The following is a 26486-nucleotide window of genomic DNA, read 5'->3' on the forward strand; positions in this document are numbered from 1 at the left end:
TCATGGCATCTGGTCCCATCACTTCATGGCAAATAGATGGCAAAACAGTGGAAACACTGGCTGACTTTATTCTTGGGGGCTCCAAATTCACTGCAGATGGTGATTTCAGCCATGAAAGTAAAAGACGCTTACTCCTTAGAAGGAAAGTTATGACCAACCTAGACAGCATATTAAAAAGCAGGGACATTACTTTGTCAACAAAGGTCCGTCTAGTCAAGGCTATGGTTTTTCCACGGGTCATGTATGGATGTGAGAGTTGGACGGTAAAGAAAGCTGAGCGCCGAAGAATTGATGCTTTTGAACTGTGGTGTTGGAGAAGACTCTTGAGAGTCCCTTGGACTGCAAGGAGATCCAACCAGTCCATCCTAAAGGAGATCAGTCCTGGGTATTCATTGGAAGGACTGATGTTGAAGCTGCAACTTCAATACTTTGGCTACCTGATGCGAAGAGCTGACTCATTTGAAAAGACCCTGATGCTGGAAAAGATTGAGGGCAGGAGGAGAAGGGGACAACAGAGGATGAGAGGGTTGGATGGCATCACCGACTCAATGGACATGAGTTTGGGTGAACTCCGGGAGTTGGTGATGGACGGGGAACCCTGGCATGCTGCAGTTCATGGGGTCGCAAAGAGTCAGACGCGACTGAGTGACTGAACTGAACTGACTGATCTCTGTTTACTGTGTTCCTGGAATACTAGATACAAATAATGTAGCTTGTGAAGATACACATTTTGCAACATTTTGTCATTATATTTTGGAGAGTATTTAAAACTAATATTTGACTTGTATTTTAATACTTCAGATTCTGCTCATAGAATATCTGAAATCAAAATTAAACATGGGTGTATCCTCCTTATGTATATGTGTATTTATAACCACCTAACTAGCAGGAGTGAGCAAACATTTTGTTACTCAGTTGGTAACTCACATTTACGGAGCCTTACCCCTGTGGGAGGCCCAGGTCGTGAGGAGCTCACAGTTAGTGAGGGATGGCAGTGTGAAACTCTGTGAGAGCCATTATCAAGGACTTGCTCCCAAAGTAGAATTAAGTCCTGGGCTGCAAGGAGAGGAGTTGGGCTGGGGGTTGGAAAAGCAGGCTCAGGCTCCCTCGTCTTCACAAAATTCATACACTAAGACTTTCATGAGATACCTTTCCTCTTTCATGTAATTACTTAACATTGTTCAGTTGCTAAGTCTGTCTCTTTGCAATGCTATGCGCTGTAGTCCACCAGGCTCCTCTGTCCATGGGATTCTCCAGGCAAGAAGACTGAAGTGGGTTGCCATTTCCTCTTCCAGGGAATCTTCCCGCCCAGGGATTGAACCCACATCTCCTGCATTGCAGGCAGATTCTTTACCACAGAGCCACCGGTGGTAGCCAATTACTATTGGGTTCTTTTGAAACAAGAAGGAACTTGATTTATCTTCTTTCTCTCTTACTAAGTATTTGTAAGTTGTGTGGCTTTGGGCAAATCACAAAATCTGTCTGAACGTTTATTCCTTTATCTTTAATAGTAGTAAGAGCTCATATCTCTACAGCACCTGTTATGTGCCTGTTTGTTCTTTGTATCACCCCTTCTGAGATCGGCACCGTCACTAACCTCATTTTCTTGTGAGCGGGAAACAGCCACAGAGAAATCTAGTCAGGCCACGGGGCTGGTAAGTGACTGAACAAGGGTTTGAACCCCTCGAAGGCTGGCTCCAGGGTATATGTACTCTTAACTTTCTAGGGTCTGTGGTCTTCTCACTCTCTAATCCATATTTATATGAGCATGTTAGTGATTTACCTGTGATAAATTTTCAATTAACATTCGTGTCGTGGTATCATGGATGCATTTCGGAGCTGGCTGTGATGATGCAATTGTTATTTGGAAATTTAAATGGGAACGTGTTATTTTTCCTCATGAAAAGGTTTTGTGGTAAAATACAAATAAAGAACTAAAAGTTATTTAGAGATTTAGCAAATAACTAAAATATAAGTGTCTTAAGAGAAATGCTTCCTTAGTCATTATGTGGGAGGTCAGAATTGCAGTTTATTTTCTTGAGAAAAAATTAGTATGAATGCTATCACAAACCAAGAAGAGCAAGGGATATATGAATTTTCTTGCTAATTGAGTAGGAAACAAGAGTCTGGACATCCTGTATTAAAATGCTTACATTGAAGTAGTCTGTTTGCCTGAGATAAATTTTGTTTCTCTCCACAATCTTACATACCTTGTACTGATAAAAGTTATGGTGCTCAGAATAAGGCCCATGAGTTACAGAATATGAGAAGTGTTTGCTGTCTTAATGCTGTCCTGGTTGTTTAAGATCACATGCTACTATTATTATTTTATTAAATTGCTTTTGAAAACACAGTTGATCTGAGTCAGCTATGCCAACTGAATCTTGTTCCATCCCCCCATAGTTCATGGCAGTTCTTGTTAAATCTCTTAAAATGTTAATGTTGTTTTTCTGATAAATACTCCACAAAGAAATCTAATAGCATATATATATGTTAATATGTACATATATATGGATGATCGGGGGGGAATTATCACAGAGACAAATGCCAGCAGCATTACATGCTGTCTGCTCTTTCTCATCTGGTACTGGACCCCAGGTTTCAGGACTGCCTCACCCTGAGTTCCTTTTTTGCCTTCGCCGTTTCACCTGCTCATGTGCCCAAATTGCTGTGCCAGTCCAGGTGTGACTTAGCTGAGCTGCCCTTGTCCATTTTCTCCTCTGGCCACTGATTCCTGCCACTGTCCAGCAGCCACAAAGCCAAACTGAGTTAGATGCCAGTTCTCCTCCACTTTCTCTGTGTTCCCACAGTGTCCTATGCACAACTTCCTTAGAAGTTTTAATGCCTTTAGTTTTCACATTGGGCTTTCTTAACCATCCTCTCCCTACATCCCCTTTCTCCCTGTTCATGTTTGGCATGTTTGGCACCAGGGTCTGTAAATATTCAGAATAACAGCTACTGCCTTTGAAGATGAACTTTTAACCCCTAGTCTTGTAGTAGCAAGAGGTATGGAACCTTCTTGGCCGGCCCTGCACTGGAGTGGGCTGCAGTCTCAGAGGCAACACATATATGTACACACACACACATACATACACACACACACCTGCACTGAGTAAGCCAGAACCAGTGGGTGTGTGGAATAATATGAGCTGAGATTGACATTTATAATGTGCCTTATCTGTGTAATTGAATTATAGCAGGTTTTTTTTTTCTCCTAATGGCATATAACAGTATTGAGGTTTATGGAGTTTGCCGAGATGTCATTTATATATGCCATGTCTACCAATACAGGCAAAATCTGTATTAGAGAGAGAATATTCTAATCATACATACGTATTTTGAAATCCGTTTTTTCCTAAACAGTGTAGAGCAAAGGTCATTTTTTCCACAGATACTGACTTATCCTTCCAAAGACACCATCTTTGGGATGGCACTGTAAATGTGTAAAAATCCATCAGAAACAGGGAGCCATGACTGGGATAGCAAATGCAAACATATTGCATATAATATATCTCAATTTGCACTGTTAGCATACTGTACAGATTAATTGACATTAAAACTACCATTAAACAGTGAAGTCTTGAGTGATTTCAGTCAGTAGAACATGTGATTCCTGTATTACACCATGTATAAATATGACTTCTCTGCTTTTAATCCTGAATTCTTTTCTTACCAATAACTTGGCAAGTCATTCTTCTTAGCCAACAAGCAAATTAGTTAATTTCTTTTTTTTATGTTTTTATGACTAATTTATTACATGACCTAAATTTTAATTTTTTACTAAACTTTTTTTAGTAAAATTTTTATTAAAATGTTAACTGCTAATATTATGTTGATCCTTTTAATCTATGTTGATTATTAATTACTTTTTTGGTTATTTTGCTTTGTCTAGTCTAGAAAACCAGGCCTGGGTTTTAAAGGACAGCATCACTGACTTGTAAAGGAAACCAAACCTTTGGTGGAAGTCCAGCATATGAAGATACAAAACTGTGGTTGATTCACAATGGGAACCACAAGTGATGAGATGGGGTCTGTGGAACAGACCTCGTCCTCCTCCTTCAATCCTTTGTGTTTCGAATGTGGCCAGCAGCACTGGACTCGGGAAAACCACCTGTACAATTACCAGGATGAAGTGGATGACGACCTGGTCTGCCATATCTGCCTTCAGCCTCTGCTGCAGCCGCTGGACACCCCCTGCGGACATACCTTCTGCTGCAAGTGCCTCAGAAACTTCCTACAGGAGAAGGATTTCTGTCCGCTGGACCGGAAGAGACTCCACTTTAAGTCGTGTAAGAAGTCTAGCATTCTGGTTCATAAACTCCTGGACAAATTGTTGGTTTCGTGTCCATTTTCTTCAGTGTGCCATGACGTGATGCAGCGCTGTGACCTGGAAGGCCATCTTAAGAACAGGTGAGCAAGAGAAAGGGAGAGCGTGGCTCCAGGCTTTGTGGAAAGGCTGCTCAAGCAGACAGAAATCGGAAACATGAATATAAAACCTACAGACAGAAAGTATCGTTTTATATCTATCAGTATTTTTTTTTTAATATTATTTATTTGGCTGTGTTGGACCTTAGTTGTGTCCACGTTGTATCCATTGCAGCTCTTAGTTGTAGCATGTGGGATCTAGTTCCCTGACCAGGGATCAAACCCAGGCCCCCTGCATTGGGAGCTCAGAGTTTTAGCCACTGGACCACCAGAGAAGTCCCCCTATCAGTGTTTTTGGTGGTATAATATGAAGTTGTTATATTCACATGGGTAGCAGGATATGCAAGGCAGTTTCACAGTTTGTTTCAAAACTGGAACTGACTGTCAGTATCATCTTACCTAGCTTCATCCTAGGGACATAATCTAAAAGGAGGGAACATTGTATATAAAGATGTTCATTGCAACCTTGTGCAGAGTTCAGTAAATTGGGGTCAAGCTAATTATTTAACAGTGGTACATCAGTGCATCAGGATACTATGCAGCTGTTAAAAATGATGACATTGCTACAACATGGAAATGGGCACAGGCACACCTCAGAGATGTTGCGGGTTGGGTTCCGGACCACCGCTATAAAGCGAACATCAGGGAGCATAACAGTGGGTCACAGCAACTTTTTGGTTTCCGAGTGCTTATGAAAGTTATGTTTACACTGTGCTGTGCTCTAGGAAGGGTTCAACAGCATTAGGTAAAAATGTACCCACCTTGATTGAAAATCCTTTACTGCTAGGAAAGAAATAGCCATCATCTGATGACACACAGGACTGCCACAATTTGTAAAAATGGAGTATCTTTGAAGCACAGTAAAGGACGTGCAATAAAATGAGGTCTGCCTCTATCCATGATTTCCTTCTTTAAAATCTTATAAAATTCTATTTTCAGGAACTAGACTGGACAAGAACTAGAGGTTGGAAACATTTTAGTAGGGGTTTTTGTTCTACTAACAAAGGCTTTTTAAGGGGTGAAGTAATCTGTTCAGCTGATTGTTTAGTGAGTTTTTATCATTTGACCTTAATAAAAGACTTGTTCTTTAAAATTGTTTATACACTTTGGGAAGGGTTAAAACTTACCTCTTCTTAGATAGAATCACATAAAATGACCAAAATAAATGTATTGATGTCTAAATTTCATAGTTAAACCACTAGTGCAGTGTAAATCTGCAGTAATTGTGAATAACAAGGCTTAGTGTAAGATACTGGATTTAGAAATAATATAGTATAAGTCTGGTATAGAACAGCTTGTCATTATACTCACACTTGAAATCATAGAGTTGAATCTAAGCTCATCCTCTCACTTTACAAATCAGGAAACTGAGTCACAGAGATTTGTAGATAGGTAAAGGCATGGTTAGACTTGAACTTCAGTGTTCCTGCTTACTGTTCTGCCATACCATGCTGGCCTCACACAGAGTGAATCCCATTCTCGGCTGTGTGGTGGTAAACGTTTGATATACACGTGAATATGTATTCATTCTGGTCCTAAATATCAGTGTTATATAATGGGTGTACTCATTAGAAATAATTTACATTTGTGAGAAAGAATGAGAAGATTTACAAAAGAATTAAGAGTGGGATAGATGTGTACACTTTTGAAAATGCATGTGGTGGTAGGTTTTTGTTTATCTTTGATCACCAGCAAGCATAGAATCTGAACACAATAACAGAGACTTCCTGGAAACTGACCCCAGACTTTTGAGTCTACTGTTTGGTTTAGGCCTAGTTGTGGCTGAGGTTGAAGATTTTAGGCTTTTCCTTTTTCTCTCATTAGGAAAGAAACATTAGGAATTGTTTCTTTTCTGGCTCTTATGAACATCAGTTTTGGGATATTAGAGGAACTGAACAGACTCTCAGTTCAGTTAATTATTTTGATAGCAGTGAGATAAAAATTACACAATTATTGTAGGAATGTTTACTTAAAATGCATATAAGAATTTAATATGTAATTGAAGTATCATGAATTTTTCTGTCAAACTGTTATGTTGATGATGTAAAAACTTGGGAACTTCAAACTATCCCTTCACTTATAGGTTGATAAAAGCTAAGCAGTTATGTCCAATTGAAAGTTCCATTTTCCAAGTGTGCTTATTAATATTTGAGCTACTAATTTAATCATTTCCAAAGTGTGTTAGACCTGTGTTTTGAAAGATAACACTGAAAAAGGTGAATGATTTGAAAAGGTGAGGTGACTTGCTTGATGTAAACAGTTAAGAGTGACTACTGATTATCAAAATTAGAACTAACCTTTGTTCAATTAAATTGTTAATCTGTGTTCTGGTTATCTATTGTTTGTTGTTGTTTGGTTGCTAAGTCATATCTGACTCTTGCAACCCCAAGTCCACCAAGCTCCTCTGTCTATGGGATTTCCCAAGCAAGAATACTGGAGTGGGTTGTCATTTCCTTCTCCAGAGATCTTCCCGACCCAGGGATCAAACCAGTATCTTTTGCATTGGCAGGCAGATTATTTACCGCTGAGCCACCAGGGAAGACCCTGACTTCACTTACTTATTGCCTGACTGATCTCACAAATGTTAAATGTCAATATTGGTGAGAAACCAACCACTGCAAATATAACCACATAAAACAGTGAGCACATGGAAACATATTCCACTCATAGATTTGGTGAGTCAGGGACTCAGGGCACAGCAGGACTGCTTTGTCTCTGCTCTGTCCACTCTGGGCCACAGCTGAGAACTGAAAGCCCAGGACTGTAGCCATTGGAACTAGAGTGTTTACATCCAGGACAGCAGCTTCATTCACGTGTCTGGCACATTGACGGAGGTCACAGGAGGCATGGGCTCAGGCAGGACTTGCCCACAGGAGAGTCTCCCGGTGCCTCTCCAGCACAGTGGCTTCCGGCTACTTTACGTTCTTACATGGGTTCCCGTAAATACGGAGAAGCTGTATGGCCTTGTATGGTCTAGCCTTCAAGTCACATAGCATCCCTTATGCTGTCAGTCATAAGACAGCCCAGATTTGAGGCATAAACTTCCCTTTGTGGGGAGAGAACAAAAAATGTGCAGTCATGTAAAACCAGCACAAACTAGCAATAAGGGTGATGTCATGAGACACAGAATTATGATAATTTTATTAGTAGGAATAGTTTGTTAAATCTGGTAGTTTTGAGTGCAAAATTACCTTCCCTATTTGGACAAAATTTTACTCTTAAGAAATCTGCTTCAGTTTGAGAACAGCTGATGTTTTGTCCTAGGGCTAAGAGTAAAACATTTGTGAAAGATGACTGTTTTTAAATAAAATTACTAGTTATTAAATGATTATATATTAGGAAAACAGTGAAGAATTTTAAAAGACATGGAAAAGTGCTCGTCTTTGAAGGGAGAACTAAAGCCCTCAAGAAATATTCCATATACTGTATGACACACGTAACATTTTAGTAATTGCTTTATGAAGTTCTGCCAAGCAACATCAACTCTGAGGATTCTTCTTCCCCTCTCAACCCCATCCTGCCTTATCCTCAGCAATTTAACATTTAAAGCTTATGGTGGGGCTTCCCTGGTGGCTCAGTGGTAAGGAATCTGGCGGCCAGTGCAGGAGACACAGGTTCAATCCCTGATCCGGGAAGATCCCACATGCCTGGGAGGGACTAAACCCACGTGCCACAAGTACTGAGTCTGTGCTCTAGAGACTGGGAGCCACAACTGCTGAAGTCCAAGCACCCTAAGGCCCGTGCTCTGCAGCAAGAGAGGCCCCCTCAACGAGAAGCCTGCCCCGCAGCCAGACGGCGGCCCCTACTCACCACAACCAGAGAAAAGCCCGTGCAGCAAAGATGACCCAGTGCAGCCCAAATAAATAAAATTAGTTTTAAAAAAAAAACAAAAAAAAAACCAAAAAAAAAATAAATAAAGCTTATGGTAATTGTAAGTGATAATTTTTTTTAATTAAATTGAGCATTTGTGCCCTAGTTTATGGCAAAATTCAGAACCGTTTTTTCTTTTCCTCCTAGAACTTGAGTTTAACAGTATTCTAAAAGAACATACAATACAGAGAAAAACTTCAAAGAACTCTTCTATGCTGAGAGCTTCTCTAGTTAACATGGTTTTGAGCCTTTAAGGGTCAGGGTAGGCTGCGAGAAGATTGTTCTTTTAAATTCACTTTGTAACTTGGAGAGAAGTTTGTGTCTGGCACATGCTCACCAGCATTTTTTTGTCCTACATAATGTAAAAAACAGATATGTATTTGTATATCATATCCAGTAAGGGTCTAGTATCCAGAATATATAAAGAGTTCTTACAACTGAACAAAAACTAAATACAATTTTAAATGGTCAAAGGATTTAGGTAGGTATTTCTCCAGAGAAGATATTTAAATGGCCCATAAATTCATGAATAAATGCTTAACGTCACTAGTCCATTTTAAAAGTGGATTGTCTTTTTGTAAGTTTTAAGCAGTCTCTATATATTCTGAGCCTTATTAAATATGTGATTTGCAAGTATTTTCTCTTATTCTGTCAGTTGTCTTTTCATTTTCCTGTGCCCTTTGAAGGACAAACAAGTTTAACTTCTATGAAGTCCATTTTATCTTTTCTTTTCTTTGCTTGTGCTTTTGGTGTCATAGCTAAAAAACCACTCTAATCCCAGGTAATGAAGCTTTGCACCTATGTTTTCTTTTAAGACTTCTACGCTTTTAGCTCTTACATTTGGGTCTTTGATCCAATTTGAATTACTTGTCATTGGAGAACATGTGTATGATTTAATCCTTTAAATTTTATTGAGGCTTTTTTTTTTTTTTAGTGGCCTAGCACACAGTCTATCTTGGAAAATATTCCATTTGTACACAAGGTGTGTTCTACTGTTGATGGGTGGAGTGTTCTATAGATTTATCTTAGATCTAGTTGATGTATGATATTGTTAAAAGTCTCTCTTCTTTTCCTTATGTCTAATTATTCTATTCATTATTGAAAGTGGGAGAGAGAAGTCTTAGACTTTTTTTTCCTTTTTTAAAAAGACTATTATTTTTTTCCTCTAATTCTGTCATTTTGAACTTCATGCAAATACTTTGAGGGCCTGCTATTGTGTTTATGTTTATAATTGTTATAGTTTTGTGATAAATCAAACTTTTCATTATTGTAGAATATTCTTTGTCACTAGAAAGTATTTTTGTCTTAAAGTCTCTGTTGTCTGAAATTAGTATACCCATTCAACACTATGTTGTTTGCTTGTATATTTTTTTCTCTCCTTCTGATTTAAACCTATTTGTATCTTTGAAATGTGTCTCTTGTAGACAGTATATAGTTGGATCCTGTTTGTCTTTTTAATCCATCCTGCCAATTACTGGTTTTTGATTGGAGTGTTTAATTCGTTTATATTTGATGTAATTACTGACAAGGTAGAAATTGTGTCTTTTTTATTTTGTTATTTGTTTTTATATATCATTTCTTTTCAGTTTCTCTAAAGGTTCATCTACTTCTTCCCCTGTTCTTATTAAATAGATATGTCCAAGAATGCCATTTTAATTCCTTTGTTGTTTCTGTTCATACCTATTTTTTGAATTATTTTCTTAGTGGTTGCCTAGGGGATTTCAATTAACATATTAACTTCAACAGTCTAGTTCAGATTAGTATGGACTTGATTTCACTGGTACACAAAAATATAGCTCACATGTACCTTCTGCTGAAATTCAGTCATTTTTCTTAAATAAATGCATTCCAGATTGCTACCAAACCCTGGCTTATTTCCAGAGTTCAGTAATAGTTAGTACTGACAGTTTTTCCCAGTGTTTGCATGGCTTTATGGAGGAGAGGCTTTTCGGATACCCCTAATCTAACATTTTTACTAATGCCATTTACATTGATTTTTGCATGCTATAATCCGTAACTATTTTTATCATTTTTCTTGGTTCTAAGATGCTTGTGTTCATTGAGCTTCATTCAGTGCCTCGTATTGTGCTGGCACTTAATCATGAGCTATTTTATCTTACGTCTACTGTTCCTGCCACTGCCACCCCCTTCCCCCCACTAACACTGCTGCTAATAATACAGTGTGTTCTGCTACAGTCTGCATCTCCTAATGTGAGTCATCGTATATCAGGGAATGGTGCCACTGTGCCATAAGTCAAGCTAGTTCATATGTGATTTTCCTCCATAAGGAGAGCCAGAATAGGGAAGTGAAATTACAACCTTCAGTAGGAAAGAAGTCCCCCAGTTTGCTGTGGCTACGGCAAGAGCCTTTGGGATTTATTTAGGAAAATTTTACAGACACACCTGCATGTAGAGGGCCCTCCCTGGGGAGTGACCTGTGCTCGGCCCGTGGCCGGTCACATTGCGTCCAGTGTCCTTGGTGAGGGCCACCCGCTGTCTCAGGGTTCCCCTTCCACCCGCACTGAGTGCACACCTACCCCGATCTGGTTCAGGGCATACAGCTTGGGTCAGCGTGCACTTGTTTTCTGCTGTTTCTAATCCTGTGCAAGAGTGTCCACGCTGGCCTCCTAGTACACTCAGTTACCTACCCTCGGTGCCACTTGCAGTTTGTGTTGTTATTGTTAAATGCACCATTTAAAAGGCAGAGGTTTTGTTGTTGCTTGTGAGTTTTCTGTTACCAAGGCCTTTCTCACTCTAACGTTCTATGACTGTATTTCTAGGTACAAGTTTGTGAAAGGAATGCAATTTATGTTTTCTTAAGGTTCAGAGATGGCACTCCGTAAGAATGAACTTAGTATGATCCAATATAAAGAGCAGGCATCTCTGAAGTCAGATCTGAGTTTGTTTGGGTTTTGACTCTGTAATTTGATAGCTCTGTGGTACTGGCTTAGTTAGTTCAAGTTTCCCATTTGTAAAATGGGGATAATAGAGCAGTTGTGAGGATTCAGTGAAATACTGTCCATAACGTCTACACAGCAGCAGTCACAGCTTAGACACCCAACACATGCTGGTGTCTTCCTTTCTCTTTCAGGTCCAAATGTTTACAGACGGGAGAGACACTGGCCACCAGTGTCAGAGCTTTGCTCTGGTCTATTCACTCCCTAATTTTTGTTTAAAAATTAGTTTTATTGAGATATATTTCATCTACCATAAACTTCAGCTATATTTGAAGTGTACAGTTCAGTGGTTTTTAGTATATTCATGGAACTGTGTAACCATCATCACAGTCTAATTTTTGGAACATATCAACACCCCAGAAAGAAGCCCCGTACCCACTAGCAACCATCCCCATCCCCAGACACCCTGGTTTTGGATGGTCTGCCCCAGCCTTCTTTTCCCCTAAGCTCTGTGCAGATTTTGTGAAATGCATGTATTTTGTTAACAGAGCTGCATGTGTTTGGTCTGGGCTTCTGCCCTCGTCACTGAAAGTGTTCTCTTTAAGGTCACCATGACCTTCTCATTTCCAGATCAAACCAGTGCTGTGGCCCTTATCTTGTTTGCCCCTTCATGGCATTGACACAGTTGGCTGCTTTTTCTTTGTTGACGCTCTTGTGTGGTTGTTCTATCTCCATCTACTCAGCTGGTCCATCGTATTTAAACATGGGTGTTCCCAAAGGTTCCCTCTCTAACCTTCCTCTGATGCTAGGCAGGCTTATTCTTTGTATTTTTGTATGGCATCATTTTTAATGTCTTTCATTCCTGTTACCAATTTGCTGTCCTACTGGGAACTCATATATACCTGTTTCTTTACCTCTATAGCAACTTTGTTTTGCTTTTTAAACTTGTTTTTCCGTGTTTAATAACTATTTCTTAGCCTTTATGATTATGTAGTTTGTAGGATTTTTTTGTCATTTGTTAGGCTAATTCCCAGGTGTTCATATTGTTTGTATTTCCTCTTCAATTCCTGTTCCTAGTCCTTTTTTCTAGTCTGTGTAGATATTTGTGTATGATATATATTTTGAGAACTAAATCTTTATGTATCTTAGTTATAAGTATTTTTATGATTCAGTTTTTTGTGTCAATTTTTTATTGAGTAAAATATTTTTAAAATGAATTTCTAATTAAATTTTAATTACTTCTATTCGACAGAAGTAATCTTTTCAGTGATATAATTTTCAAAAATATTCGCCAGGCCCTTGCAGAAACACTCCATGGAGCACTGCCCCACAGTGCAGCACGGAACATCCATTGTCCCCCTTCTTAGCAAGGTGAAGGGAAAGCGAGTCTAGAGAGAGTGCTGAATAGAGACTTCATAATGACCTTCTCAAGACCTTGAAATCCAGGACCTAAAATAAATCTTCGGTTCATGTGGGAAATTGTATTACTCATACCCTTAAAGAATAGCTTCTAATTTTAATTGAATTCTGTACTTTAATTGAATCTAATTCTATACTTAATTTGTTTGAAATTTTAGATTTTTTAAGAATGCTGTCATTGAATGAAGGGCTGCAGTCCTGAACACAAGACTGTCATCTACCCTGCCCCACCTTTTCTAAACTCCTTCCCCCAGCAGGAGAGTCGGTGGGGTCTGTGGAGTCGTGTCAGGGTCTGGGGGTGTGTGCCTGGCTATCTCCTTCACAGATGCCCAACTCCTTCTCCCGCTCACTCCTCAGACGGCATTCATTATTCATCCTGTGTCTTGTTGAGGCGTCAGGTGGAAAAGAGCTGGCACCTTGCAGCATTTCCAACGTGTGTATAAGACTTTCATTAAATGTTTAAACAAGCATGTATCTGCCCCCTTTGTTTGCCTAAATAAGTCAAAACAAGCCAGGTAACAGTTCTTATTTCTTGGTACTTATGGAAGTTTCCCCAGAACTTAGAAATACATTCTTTAAGTTTCATAGTGTACCTGTAATTCCCCTGTTGCAGCTCTGCTTTTACAAACCAGGAGGTATGTTTTCATCTGTTTCCATGTCTGTCATAAAGTAGGTAGTCTGAGCCTTGGCTGAGCTTCCTGCAGCTGGTGAAGCTTCATGTGGATCTCTGCTCCTAGCGGGTGAGGTGCAGTGTTGGCTGCAAGAGCAGAGAGGCCAGCAGTGCTCAGGGTCTAAGGCAGGGCGCCGGCGGCATGTGGAGAAAGGCGCTCCTTCCCACTTCTGCGGTTCAGCCATCTACCCTGTGAAAAGGGGGATTAACGGGAGCCTCAGGACAATGCTCGCAGGGCAGAGACTACTGTACTGCTGTATACTGTGTATGTATTTCTGGTACTAATATATTCCTAAACACAGCTTCTTATTGAGGTATTCTTTGAGATATTATACCAAACCCTTGTTTGTGCAAATGCCTTGTTTTAAATTTGCTACATGGAGTGGTAAGAACTTAGTTTCTGTGGAAATAAAGATCAGAATTATATACTGCTTGCGGATACTTCTGGTGCTTTTTACATAGAAGCCTTTGCTATTGTTTAGTTGTGGTACAAACTATTAGTCACTTTTTCTTTCCCTTTCACACCGTCTGGAAACCACTCGGTGTTGTCTTTCTAGATGCCCTGGAGCTTCTCATCGGAGAGCTGCCCTAGAGAAACGGAAAACTAGTAAGACTCAGATGGAGATCGAGAATGAAAATGGAACCACTGTCATAGACCTTCCAGCTGCTTTATCACCCGAAACAGACTGCTCAGGGCGGACCCTGACGTCAGCGACCCTTCCCTCCTGGATGGAGGAGCCCGGCCTGGACAACCCTGCCTTTGAGGAGAGCCCGGCTGGGGACAGTATGTGCCGCCCCCGCCTCTGTTCTCCACCTTGTCTCAAATCAGGCATTCCTTCCTTCCTTCCCACCTCTCCCCGCTGCCCTCCCACATGTTGTTTTCCTCTTTAAACAATTAACTTTGAGATATGGTTCACATACTGCAGAAGTCACCCTTTTAGGGGTACAGTTCTAACAGTTTGCAGCTTAGAAGCAGGACACGGAACTTAGCCTGAGGAAGGGGACCTTTCCACTCCCTCTTATATTCAGTCCAAGATTCATTGGTCGTTAAACTGCTTCTTATTGTGTTTGTGTTCAAATGTTTGCTTGTCACTCCTTGACTAAGAAAACAACAATATCAAGAGCAATGAAAATAATGACCCCAATTAAGTGCCTCTTGTGTCAGGCTCCGTGCAAGACCCTCTCCATCTGCTAACTGACCCAAAACCTGTGTTGGTGCCATGAGGAGGTTGTATCGGGGAGACTCTGGGGAGACTGGTCGGTCAACATGTGTGGCCAGAGGAGGACTGGGTGTGTCTCTGATGGTGAGGCCACTCCTCTGACTGCTTCGATGCTCTGGTGGCCCCCATGACTCCTGCCCGCTAGGAAAGCCTACAGTCATGGCTTCTGGGCATAGCTTGGTGGTTGGCCCTGGGTGTTTACTTTTAAATATATGTTTCTTGAAGAAGTTCCTACAAATTCAGATTTTGCCCGCCACAGCCATAACCGTTTTTTAAGACACTCCCTTTCTCAGGACCTGTGTGATTTCCCTCTCACCCCTGTGGTGACCACATACGAGAACTGTCTTTTCTTTATACTGCTGTGCATTGTTGACATTTGTTTCACCCTCCAGGGGCTTCCTTCACAACTCCATTGATAAAGAATATGCCTGCAATGCAGGACACCCCAGTTCAATTCCTGGGTTGGGAAGATCTGCTGGAGAAGGGATAGGCTACCCACTCCAATATTCTTGAGCTTCCCTTGTGGCTCAGCTAGTAAAGAATCTGCCTGCAATGCGGGAGACCTGGGTTTGATCCCTGGGTTGGGAAGATTCCCTGGAGAAGGGAAAGGTTACTCACTCCAGTATTCTGAGCTGGAGAATTCCATGGACTATACAGTCCGTGGGGTCGCAAGGAGTCGGACACAACTGAGTGACTTTCACACATACCACCCTCCAGACTGTCTCCAGTTAGGTTGAGGTGATGTTCTCTTAATACAACTTTCAGATCTCTGTGTCACCCCTCATGATCTGATAGGTAGTAGCTGGTTGCAATAATTTACTGATCACCTTTAGGAGAAGAAATGTTTAGATAATCTTAACACACAGATATTGTTTGTCATTCTGTTTTCTTATCCAGTGGTATTGCATAGCTATTAATGTAATATGACTTCTTTGCCTGAAAATAATCAAGATATAAAATGTTGTTTCTCTTTCCATCTATTTTTCTCTCACTTTTAACTCGGCAGCCACACCACAACCACTTAGCTTACCAGAAGGTGAAATCACCACCATCGAAATCCACCGGTCTAATCCTTTCATTCGGCTAGGAATTAGTATTGTGGGTGGCAACGAAACGCCACTGATTAACATTGTCATCCAGGAAGTCTACCGCGATGGGGTGATCGCCAAAGACGGACGCCTCCTTGCTGGGGACCAGATTCTTCAGGTACTCATTTTAATTCCTCTGTCAACTTGGCGCTTTCTCGTTCTTACTCATGAGATTAGAACAACATTGTGGTACTGTGGGACCTGCGTTGTATGTAGGTGAGTTTTGCTGTTTTTATATGCAAAGTATGTCAGATTTTGTTTGCAATTTCTCCCCTTTCCCAACAGCTGGCTCGGGGCAGATGGTGTTTTCTTAGCCTTGGGGCTGAGGGGAGAGAGAAGTGAGGCTTCTGTGTGGGATGAAGTTACAGCCTGGCCCACTGTGCTGGCTTGTCCACCTTCGTCCTTCCAGTTCTGCTTAGCCCTTCTCCCCTCTCTTTATGTGAGCCACTGACCACCTTCACTGCTGCATTCGTCATGTGGCATGTCAGGACAGTGCACTGTGTAAGTGGACTTGTCTTTTCTGTGTGACCGCAGCCACCCTGATGGAGTGGATGTCACTCTTAACATCCTGCCAGGCATAACCACCTCCTTTATTGAAGTAAACCTGGAACCTCTAGGAATTTCCCCAACCCTAGGTGTATGCTGCCCCTCAGGTATGTTATCCCTACTGTAACACTTGGACCCCAAACCCTTAGCACAGCTGACACAGACGGAACTTTCCAGCAGGGTTTTGTTTAGAAATACTAAGAAACAGGGTACAGGAAGCGTCCACCAGTCCTGCTTATGTAAACTGAGCTTCTTGACTGTGCAGTGTTTACCAGTAAGCTCACTCTTGACTGCACAGCTGTGATTGCTCTCACCTTATAACATTAGTCTCTAGCTGTACGAGGCTGGCAAAGCCTGTGGGCACCTCACCTGTACTCCCAGACCCGAGGCTGGGTCCGCAGGCTGCCCCCACATCCTGACACGCGGGCAGTTCAGGAAAAGTAAAGAGCCCAGCTGCCCTTTTCTGCAGCTCATACAGTGTCTTTTCTTTGTCCCATTTTCTCCGACTGCCAGCCATTCTGTTAATAAGTGTACATGGGTTTTTCTGTTTTCTTTTTTGCCAACAGTGATATACTAGCATTAGGTATTCTTTTTCTAAATTTTAAAGGTAAAAATACTCTGTTTTCATTTGCATTTGACTACAACTGAGGTTAAATAGTTTTTTAGGTTTTGTTTGCTAATGTAGCTTTAATATCTGTTTTAGAGAATTGTGTTAAGTAATATAACTGAATGCTTATAACTCAACATTACAGTTATCTGAAATTATTGACTATATTTTTTGAAAATTAACCCAAAGCTATAGACATTTACATTGTAGAAATTCCAAGGCACTGTTTATGGAGGCATAATACTAATAACTCTAGTAATAGTCATCTGAAATCCAGTTTAATGATTCAAATTGGTAACAAAAGTATGAACACATAACCTGATTAATGAATTCAAAAGGATCTCTGCTACTGTGGGCCCTAACTTTTGCTTGGCTTCATGACTGGTTGTGCTGGAGCCAGTAAGTAAAGCCACACCCCTCACCCACATGTGGAGTATTTATGGTCACTCAGAAGTGAATACCGGGAAAGAAGGCTGCTTGAAATTTGTTACTATCTGGTTATCTCCATCTTTGTATGAGCTACATAAATAATACAGGGAGCCCAATTTGAAAATACCCGAGAGTTGTGAAGATGGTATATTTATAGAGCAAAGAGCCCCAAGCCTGTGCTTTTATTTTAACAAAACTATTTGCAGTAACAGGTGTGGCTTTGGTTTTCCCACATTAAACACACACCTTCTTCTGCTAAATAGGCTCTTTGACGAGGAGACCCATATCCCTTCAGGGCCTTTTGTGATGCAGCCTTTTGAGCAGTTGGAGGAAAAAAAATACTGCTGGTATAAATTACATTAGTGTCACAATTAAAGATAATACAACTTTTAGAGCATTATGAAGAATGAGTGTTCTCAGTTGGAGCTATTATCAGTGATTGAGGCATGTTCAGTTTTGAAGGAAAATAACTACAGCCATGTGTTGATTGAAAGTGAAGTGAAAGTGTGAGTTGCTCAGTTATGTCCGACTCTTTGTGACCCCATGGACTGTAGCCCGTCTGGCTCCTCTGTCCATGGGGTTCTCCAGAAAGAATACTGGAGTGGGTTGCCATGACCTTCTCCAGCGGATCTTCCCAACCCAGGGATCGAACCCGGGTCTCTTGCACTGCAGGCAGAATCTTTACTGTCTGAGCCACCAGGGGAGCCCCATGTGTTGATTACACTGGTACAAAGCACATTTAACCAAAATGGTAGCGTTTACTCTTCTGGCACTGCTTTTACAAAGCCTAGAAACAATAATTTATTTGGTCTCTTCTTTCTCTGCATTTTTCCAGCAACCACACATTCATGAGGGAAAACTTTTTTCCCTTGGGGGATATTCCACACCTACTGCTCAAGGCTAGTTAAGAGGCTATATGCTTTTGCATGGCTACGCCTGGGTTTCGGCCAGAGTCATGTGATATCTGAATGCAAGGACAAATGTGAGCTGAGAGCTAGGTGGCTCATAGCTGAATAGAAAGGATGGTTTTTGATTCATGGATCCATGGCTGAGTAGTCTTTTTAGACACTGCTTTAATTATGTACTTGATCCTGTTATACAGTGTTCTTATTGAGGGCTTGGGTGGCTACCAAATGCACAGAAGTCTCAGACTTGGGAGAATAGCAAGTTTGTGTATGATACCTATGAGTTTGATTGAAGTTTTAAAGATGTCAACAGGCCAAAATCAACAAAATTTCAAGGTAACAGTGTTCAGAACTATCAACCCTAGATTAATAGAAAGTGGGGAGGCCTTGCTTCACGTAGATTAACATGAAAAAAATGTAAGGAGTTCAGGTGATCACACCTACCTCAGCCAGAGCCTGTCACTGCTGTTCAGAGCCTTGTCCCCCTCGCTGTCCGTTGGGTCGGGAGCAGCTCTCACTGTGAAAAATACAAGAGCTGTGCTAATCTCCTCTCACTGGGTAAACAGCTGGAGCTGGGTGTATTTTCTTAGTGATGTCACATGTCCAAAGATCAGTCACTGTACTTATTTTAGAGTTACAGAGTTTAATAAGTGTTCTGTGAGTACTAAATTATGCTTATATTTGTTAGATACATTATACTTGTGAGCCAAAGAATTAGAGTGAAATTATGATTATCTGCTTTAAAGTAAAAGTCACTCATCTGAAATAAGATATATTTGGATTGTGCCAGTTTCCTTAAGTTTATTTTCTCTAACTTAAGTGGATTTCATTTGACCAATCAAACTTGTAATCCAATAGACCTTCCCTTTCTGTTCCATTAGAGCTAGTCTTTCATCACCCCTTGCCATACCTGATGTTGACTAACTAGGCTCATCCTGACTCGGTGGAGTGGATAATGGTAAATACATTTTACATGTGAGACACTCACACAAGCTCTGAAATCCACCACAGGTTATCCAGCTATCATTAAAGGCTGTGATCTGAACTACCAATCTCTACTTGCTGCTCTTCATTTTAAGTTAATTTTAGGAAGTCTGTCTTTTAGAATGTCTTTGTAAAGTGTTCTTTGTAAATAATGACTGTGTATGTTTTCCACAAGGTTGGTCTCCTTTAGAAATGTTAAACATTTCCACAACTTGGGAAAGTAAGAGTCATCCTGGTGCTTTCTTTCCAGGTCAACAACTACAACATCAGCAGCGTGTCGCACAACTACGCCCGGGCCGTGCTGTCGCAGCCCTGCAGCACGCTGCAGCTCACCGTGCTTCGCGAGAGGCGCTTCGGCAGCCGTGCACACGGCCACCCCGAGGGCGGCTCGCCCCGGGAGGAGGTCTTCCCGGTGGTGTTGCACAAGCGGGACTCTGCTGAGCAGCTAGGCATCAAACTCGTGCGCAGAACCGACGAACCAGGCGTCTTCATCCTTGACCTGTTGGAAGGGGGGCTGGCGGCCCAGGACGGCCGGCTGAGCAGCAACGACCGGGTGCTGGCCATCAACGGCCACGACCTGAAGCACGGGACGCCCGAGCTGGCCGCCCAGATCATCCAGGTGAGCCCCGCCCACGCCCACTGTGCATGCCCAGTCCCTGGCGGAGCTCAGTGCAAGTTCTCACCGGCAGGTAACACTGCAATCGGCCCGGGGGTGGTGCAACGTCACCTCACTGTTGAGCGCAGCCTCCTAAATTCTTCCACACTGTTTAATCCATGCTAGTCTAGCCTCACACCAGCTGAGCTGCACCCCTCCCGTGACCTTCCAGGCGGGCTGTTTCTAAAGGTCCTCTGGTGTCACGTGGCTGGTGGTGGTGTCCACGCTTCACCAGGAAGCAGCGAGACCCCACGGGAGCTGTGGTCAGTGAGGGTGTGGCTCACCTAGTCTCTCTACTCCCGTGCACTTCACAGTCCATAAAAATAGAGGAAGGTAACTTACTATTCAGAGTATCTCTATAGTGCCTTAAAAAAAAAAAGAATCCAGAGCATTTCAAACACATAATATTCTCTGGAAGTAGGTTGTCATTATTAGAGAAAAGAAATGTGTTTTCAGTAACAGCATCAAAACAGATGAGTTAAAAACCAGAGAAGATCTTTAGGTTCTAGGATGCCATGGCCTCTAAGGGGGAGTTGGGGGTGGAGGGGGGGCGTCCCACAGCCTTACAGGAAGGTAAAGCAAAATGGGTTTTTTTAAGCAGGCACAACACATACTGCAGTGGAAACCAAGCATTCGCTAACTGAATATCTGAAATTAAGGTAGGTTGATAGTCACGAAATATGTATACGTACATAGAATCAAATAACAATGAGGTTTTAAGACTAAGAAAATCCAGGTTTCACTCCCCCTTTAACCTACTCCCTTTTTTTTCCACTTTTTGGTTAAATGTAGCCTTTAGGGAACGTGCTCACAGCCATACTACACTGAGAGGAGGTTCAGGCATTGGTCTTATTTCATAGACTTCAAGCTTAAAGAAATCGAATACCTTGACATTCCCTCACATCAGAGGCAACACTCAGGGCACCAAGGGCTTTACCTGTGAGTCGCATCAGCTGCTGCACTGCTGAGAACAGTTGATCTTGTGGGGCGGGGGGAGTGGGAAAGAAAGTTAACCAAGTTTGGGGATTTGTTAAAGGAAATGAGTGAGTTGGATGGGCTTTTTGAAGTGAGAGGTCAGTTCAGTAAGATAGCCAGGAAGAGAGCAATATATATTGACTGACTGTGTCTCAAGCAGTATTCTAAATTTCTAACCAAAATGTGGAAGATATAGTTACACAGGTAGAAAACACACTTAAAGTTTTTCATCGGAAATACATTTATTTGGATTTTTATAATTCAAATAGTTAAATCGTTTCATCATATTTTGTGCTGTGATTTTTTTTCCCCAAAGCATAGAAAACTCAAGTTGCTCAATTTAAGTTTCTTTTCGAGAAAAATTAATGGGTTTGATCCCTGGGTTGGCAAGATCCCTTGGAGAAGGGAATGGCTACCCACTCCAGTATTCTGGCCTGGAGAGTTCCATGGACAGAGGAGCCTGGCAGACTATCGTTCATGTGGTCACAAAGAGTCAGATACGACTGAGCAACTTTCACTTTCAATAATCTTATTGAAGATTGTAAAAATAACAGATTCTGTGTCTAAAATGGAAATAAAATACCGAAGATAAAATATTGAAAATATATTAAAATTGAATTTGCACTAAACACTGCAAGCGATGTCAACATTGTTTGGAGAACATCCTTGCAAACTCCTGAGTGTATGTGTCCACAGATAGACACATTTATACAACACTTACACATGCACTTACCTTGTAAGGTCTGAATTTGCAGCTTTGTGTCTGCAGCATGTTGTGAATGTCTTAACCACAAAAGTAAGTGTAGAACCATGTCCTGATCTTTACCAGCTGATTGATTCAGTCATCTCCTGTTGACAGACTTACATGTTTTGTTTTCATTTTAAAAGAAAGTTACCCTTCAAGAGGTCCTGGGGAGGAAGAACACCTCCTTGGGGAGGTGGACTACTCTGCCTGGGTTGTTGAGGAGGGAGTCTGGGGAGGGTCTGTCCAAGAGCTGTGTGTGTATTTCAGCAGCAGACACCTTGAACCACAAGCTCACAAGACCAGCTCCCTTCCTTCTACCACCAGGCACTTGCAGCCACCCCAGGCAAGGCGCTGGCGCAGTGATGGGAATTACCTGTGCTCTGTGAAATGAGAAACATCGGTAATGACTGGCGGCTGTGTCTGTGTTTCCTCCAGGCCAGCGGGGAGAGGGTGAGTTTAACAATTGCCAGACCAGGGAAACCCCAGCCTGGAAGCACCGTCCGAGAGGCAGGAACTCAGAGCAGCAGCCAGCACCACGCACAGACGCTGACTTACAACAGACCCAGCTCGCATAAGGTGAGGCACCTGCTCATGGTTCTGAATTCATCCACCCTCCAAGGATAAGTCATTACAAGCTGGTGAGACTTTAATGAGGGCTCTTCACTCCTGGAGAAGATGCACAGAAGTATTTGTGCAGTGTGCGTGTCCTGCCACCTTGGAGAGTGCCTGTCTCAGTCCCTCAGTCAGTAGTTTCTTGGTGGGGAAGGTCTCCTGCCAGGTGATTAATGAGAAGTATTTGTCCAGAAAAATCTTTGGTTTGTTTAGTTCTGTTTGAAAGTGGGACTTAACTTGCTCATTTAAATGTAAAGTTTACATAATTGAAAAGGCATAATGAAGACAATGATTGACAGCCTGTACTTAGCAATTGTGGGTAGTTTGCCTAAAACAGAATTAGACATGTGAATATTAAACACATAACTATAAATTTCGACATTACATGTATAGCATATGTTTTTATCTTCTAGAATAGGAAGACTGCCCTAAATCTTTTAAAATTCTTGTATGTTTTATCCCTGCTTCTTCAGTATTTCACTGGTTTTGTAACTTATATCAAGGTCTTTTATTTGTGCTAAGAATTTTGATACTGTCTCACTTAAGTTGCAGAAATTTAAAGAGGGTTTATAGTTCCTTCTTGCTAAGTGAGCTTCCACAGTCAATCTCTTTAAGTAAAATTAAATTTCTTTACTAAACAGAAACATCTGTTGGTCTGCGTAAAACCACAGAAGTTCCCTGTGTGCTCAAATGACTTCTTAGTGTAGGACAGTATTTGAGAGAATACTTACCTTTGGAATGTCACAGGGACCCTGAGAAAAGCACCCCTTAACAGCAGAAGTATTTTTGGCCTGTCAGATGTATCTGGTTTCCTAGCTTAAGTACAGACTTGTCACTGGTTTCTGGTTTAGTTAATACATGTAAGAAATTGTACCCACATACTCGTTCTCATTTCGGAACTGAAATTGAAGTATATGAAGGAAACCTGTAATTTCGCCTTCGTGATGATGATCATGAAAAAGGACTTACTGTTTTGAATAGGAATTTCAAATAGTTGTTTCATACAGCTCATCCTTGCTTTATGCATATAATATATATTCCTAGAGTCGGACACGACTGAGCAACTGAACTGAACTTATGTGACAACATTTTAAATAGAATAAGTTTAGCATTACTGTGTACTCTGCAAATCTAATTGGTTAGAACAACCACATGAAATGTACTTTTAAGTGTTAGCTATTTACTACTAAAACACTGCATTTGTTATATAAAATCCTGATTTGGAAAAAGGGTCTCCTAGGGAAAACAAACACAAATTCACCCAAAAAACCCTGTTCAGATGATTATAATCATTGTAAAAATCACGATATACATGAGCCGGCTACTAGGCCTCTAAGTAGCTGCTTAAACATTTGTATGATTTAGTACTTTAATTGAAATATACTGAGTATAGTCCTTAAAGTTTGGTTTGGTTCCGTTCCCAAGGAGAAATCGTATATCTGAGCCCTCTAGACAAATAAAACAACCATCTTTAATTGATTAAATACCTGAAAGCCAAAATTGCTTGTAAATATACTCAAGACTACTGAATTTACATGAGTTGTCTTAATAAAGTGGGTTTTGTCCATTTTTGAAGGATACTAAGATAGATTTCATACCTTTAAACAGGCCACTGCCTTAAGACATTTCCAAGTTTTCTTCTAGGTCATAACATTTTCTAGGAGTGCTAGGCAGTTCTTGCAAGTAGCTCCCTTAAATAAAATTTCAAGAGTTATATGTGTTCTAGGATCAGAGAAAGGGAGATGGGCCTGCAGTTTCAGGGGCTGGATTAACAGATAGGTACATGTCAGTGTTTTCAAATCATGTCATTAAAGGAATGCTACAATTCTGTAACCATAAACCCATATTTCTATTGTTGATATTGTTAATAATGTTAATTCTTACCTGCATTTTCTCATAGTTGATAAATGTTGGAAACCTTCTGACGTTAGCTTTCCCTGTGGGATAGTAGTGGTGTGGTGTGGGTGCACACAAACATATGTATTACGGAGTGCATCATATTATGTGCACATATTCATATATTTGCATCTGCTCAAATCCCTGTGCAGGCACTTAAAGAGCTGTATGATTTGGGACAAGTTACAAGAGCTGAGCTGTTTCCTCATCCATAAAAGGGGAGAGCCAATAGTACTACTTACTTTGAAGACCACAGTGAAGATTAAATTAAATAATGTATATAGTGCTTCCCTGGTGGCTCAGTGGTAAAGAATCCGCCTGCTAATGCAGGAGACACGGGTTTGATCTCTGATCCGAGAAGATCCCATGTGCCAGTAAGCCCATGCACCACAACTGTTGGGCCTGTGCTCTGCAACAAGAGAAGCCACCACAGTGAGAAGCTCCTGCACCTCAATGAAGAGTAGCCCCCACTTGCCACAACTAAAGAAAAGCCTGTGTAGCAGTGAAGACCCAGCACAGCCAAAAACAAGTAAACTTAAAAAATAATGCATATAAAGCCATGAGCTTTGCACTTAGTAAGCCTTCAATATTGTTTTAATATTCCTATTACATATATGTACCTTGATTTTATTGAATTCTATTTTCAAAAGAAAACTGGTTATCAAGAGTATCTCAGTAATAAGTAACAGTAACAGATGTCAATAAAAATAGCTTTTCCCTGAGAATATAGTTCGTTGGGGATTTATTTCCCTGTCATTAACTTCAAAAATTCAATTATTTTATATCCTTTTAGCTTTTCATAAAAGGTTTGAAGGTAGATTTGCATCTTCTTCATGACTTGAGTGCTCTGATAACCTTTGTTAGTCAGAATCAGAAGATAAGTGTCTAGCCTTTTTGTTTTTGGCAGTTAGGAAAATCCACACTTTAATACCAGTGTCAACTTTTCTCTCAAAGAATAGAAGAGAAAAATGGAAGTAAAATTAATTGGCTTCTTTTCAGGATCTTAAAATTCAAGTGCATTATTTACTTCTGTACATTGATCTGACCTGGGAGCTCATGGTAACTATATACAAATGATGAGCTTGTTTTACTTGGACTTGACTGCGTCAGCAGCCCTGAGTGTTTCAGTCCCATTTACAGTCATGTGAGTTTGCCAGAGTTTGCCATTGTGTGCCTGTGAAGAACTGTGTATTGCTTTCAATTCTATAGTGATTTTTTTATAAATGCCTTTATAGTTGCCACGTAAGTTTTTACTCCAGCTGTCTTTACCTTGCCTATATATATTATTCATTATCCAATAAGTTTTTCTTCTCACATTTAGGATCTTGCCCAGTGTGTTACATGCCAAGAAAAACACATCACTGTAAAGAAAGAGCCACACGAGTCCCTTGGGATGACAGTAGCTGGGGGCCGAGGAAGTAAGAGTGGGGAGCTGCCCATCTTCGTGACCAGCGTGCCCCCTCACGGCTGCCTCGCACGTGACGGCAGAATCAAGAGAGGTAAGCTGGGGCTTGGACAGTTTCACCACATCTCTCAAATTCAGCTCGCGTTCTTACAGATAAAGAATATCTAACAGAGTTTCCTATTAAGCATAGCTTCTTAAAATAGCCCTTGCATCAAGAATCCCTGGCCTCCGGGATCTAATGCCTGATGATCTGAGATGGAACTGATGTAATAATAGAAATAAAGTGCATAATAAATGTAATGTGCTTGAATCATCCCAAACCATCCCCCGCCCCCAACCCCAGCGGAAAAACTGTCTTGCATGAAACTGGTCCCTGGTGCCACAGAGGTTGGGGACCACTGCTTTACATATGGAAGCATAAAGCCTCTGTAAGGTTAGAAAAATTCCTAATGTAAAGTGAAATCGCTGGAGCTTAATAATGGTTCTTTTACTTTCTAACAGTTACTCAAACTGTTGGGTTACTTTATGTTGGAAAAGATCCTCTAAGAGATTAATGTTCCCAGCATTATGGCAGAATAGATACTTGGAAAGATCATCTCTCTTGATTTTACTAACTGCCAGCAGAAATACACTTGCTGACTATTAAAGTGTCTGAGTGGGAGGAAGCTCACAGAAGAGGTGGAGCAGAAGATAAACTTAATAAAAAGGTAGTGGTTTTAGGGAGTAATTCAGTCACAATTTCACAACCCCCCTCAATACTACTAGAGAAGGAAATGGCAACCCACTCCAATATTCTTGCCTGGGAAGTCCCATAGACAGAAGGAGCCTATAGTCCATGGGGGTCACAAGATTTCAACATGACTTAGCAACTAAACAACAGGCAATACTATATAATTTGTATGGGGGCTGGTGGTTGTAAAAATAGCATTCTCAATATATTTGGTTTGTTTCATACGGAAAAGTGAGTCTTAAAAGCTATTTTCCAGAAGTGAAGTTGGAGCCCTACCTTACACCATGTATAAAAATTAACTGATCCAAGACCTAAATGTAAGAGCTAAAACTTCTAGAAGAAAACCAAGTGTAAATCCTCACGGCTTTGATTAGGCAATAGATTAATCAATTGCTATCTTAGATATGA

At 41.0% G+C, this 26486-nt stretch overlaps 1 protein-coding gene across 1 annotated transcript in view; it reads left to right on the plus strand.

Moving 5' to 3' along the window:
- The window catches only part of LNX2 (ligand of numb-protein X 2), an 89178-nt gene that overhangs the window by 42320 nt on the left and 20372 nt on the right, over positions 1–26486 (plus strand). The window contains exons 2-7 of the mRNA XM_043891891.1: positions 3893–4410; positions 13839–14065; positions 15508–15707; positions 19311–19679; positions 21871–22011; positions 25265–25442. Coding sequence (XP_043747826.1) covers positions 4004–4410; positions 13839–14065; positions 15508–15707; positions 19311–19679; positions 21871–22011; positions 25265–25442 — 1522 coding nt within the window. The 5' untranslated portion in view covers positions 3893–4003. The remainder of the gene's footprint in view (positions 1–3892; positions 4411–13838; positions 14066–15507; positions 15708–19310; positions 19680–21870; positions 22012–25264; positions 25443–26486) is intronic.

Source organism: Cervus elaphus, chromosome 30 (genome assembly GCF_910594005.1).
Source record: "Cervus elaphus chromosome 30, mCerEla1.1, whole genome shotgun sequence".
NCBI lineage: Eukaryota > Metazoa > Chordata > Mammalia > Artiodactyla > Cervidae > Cervus > Cervus elaphus.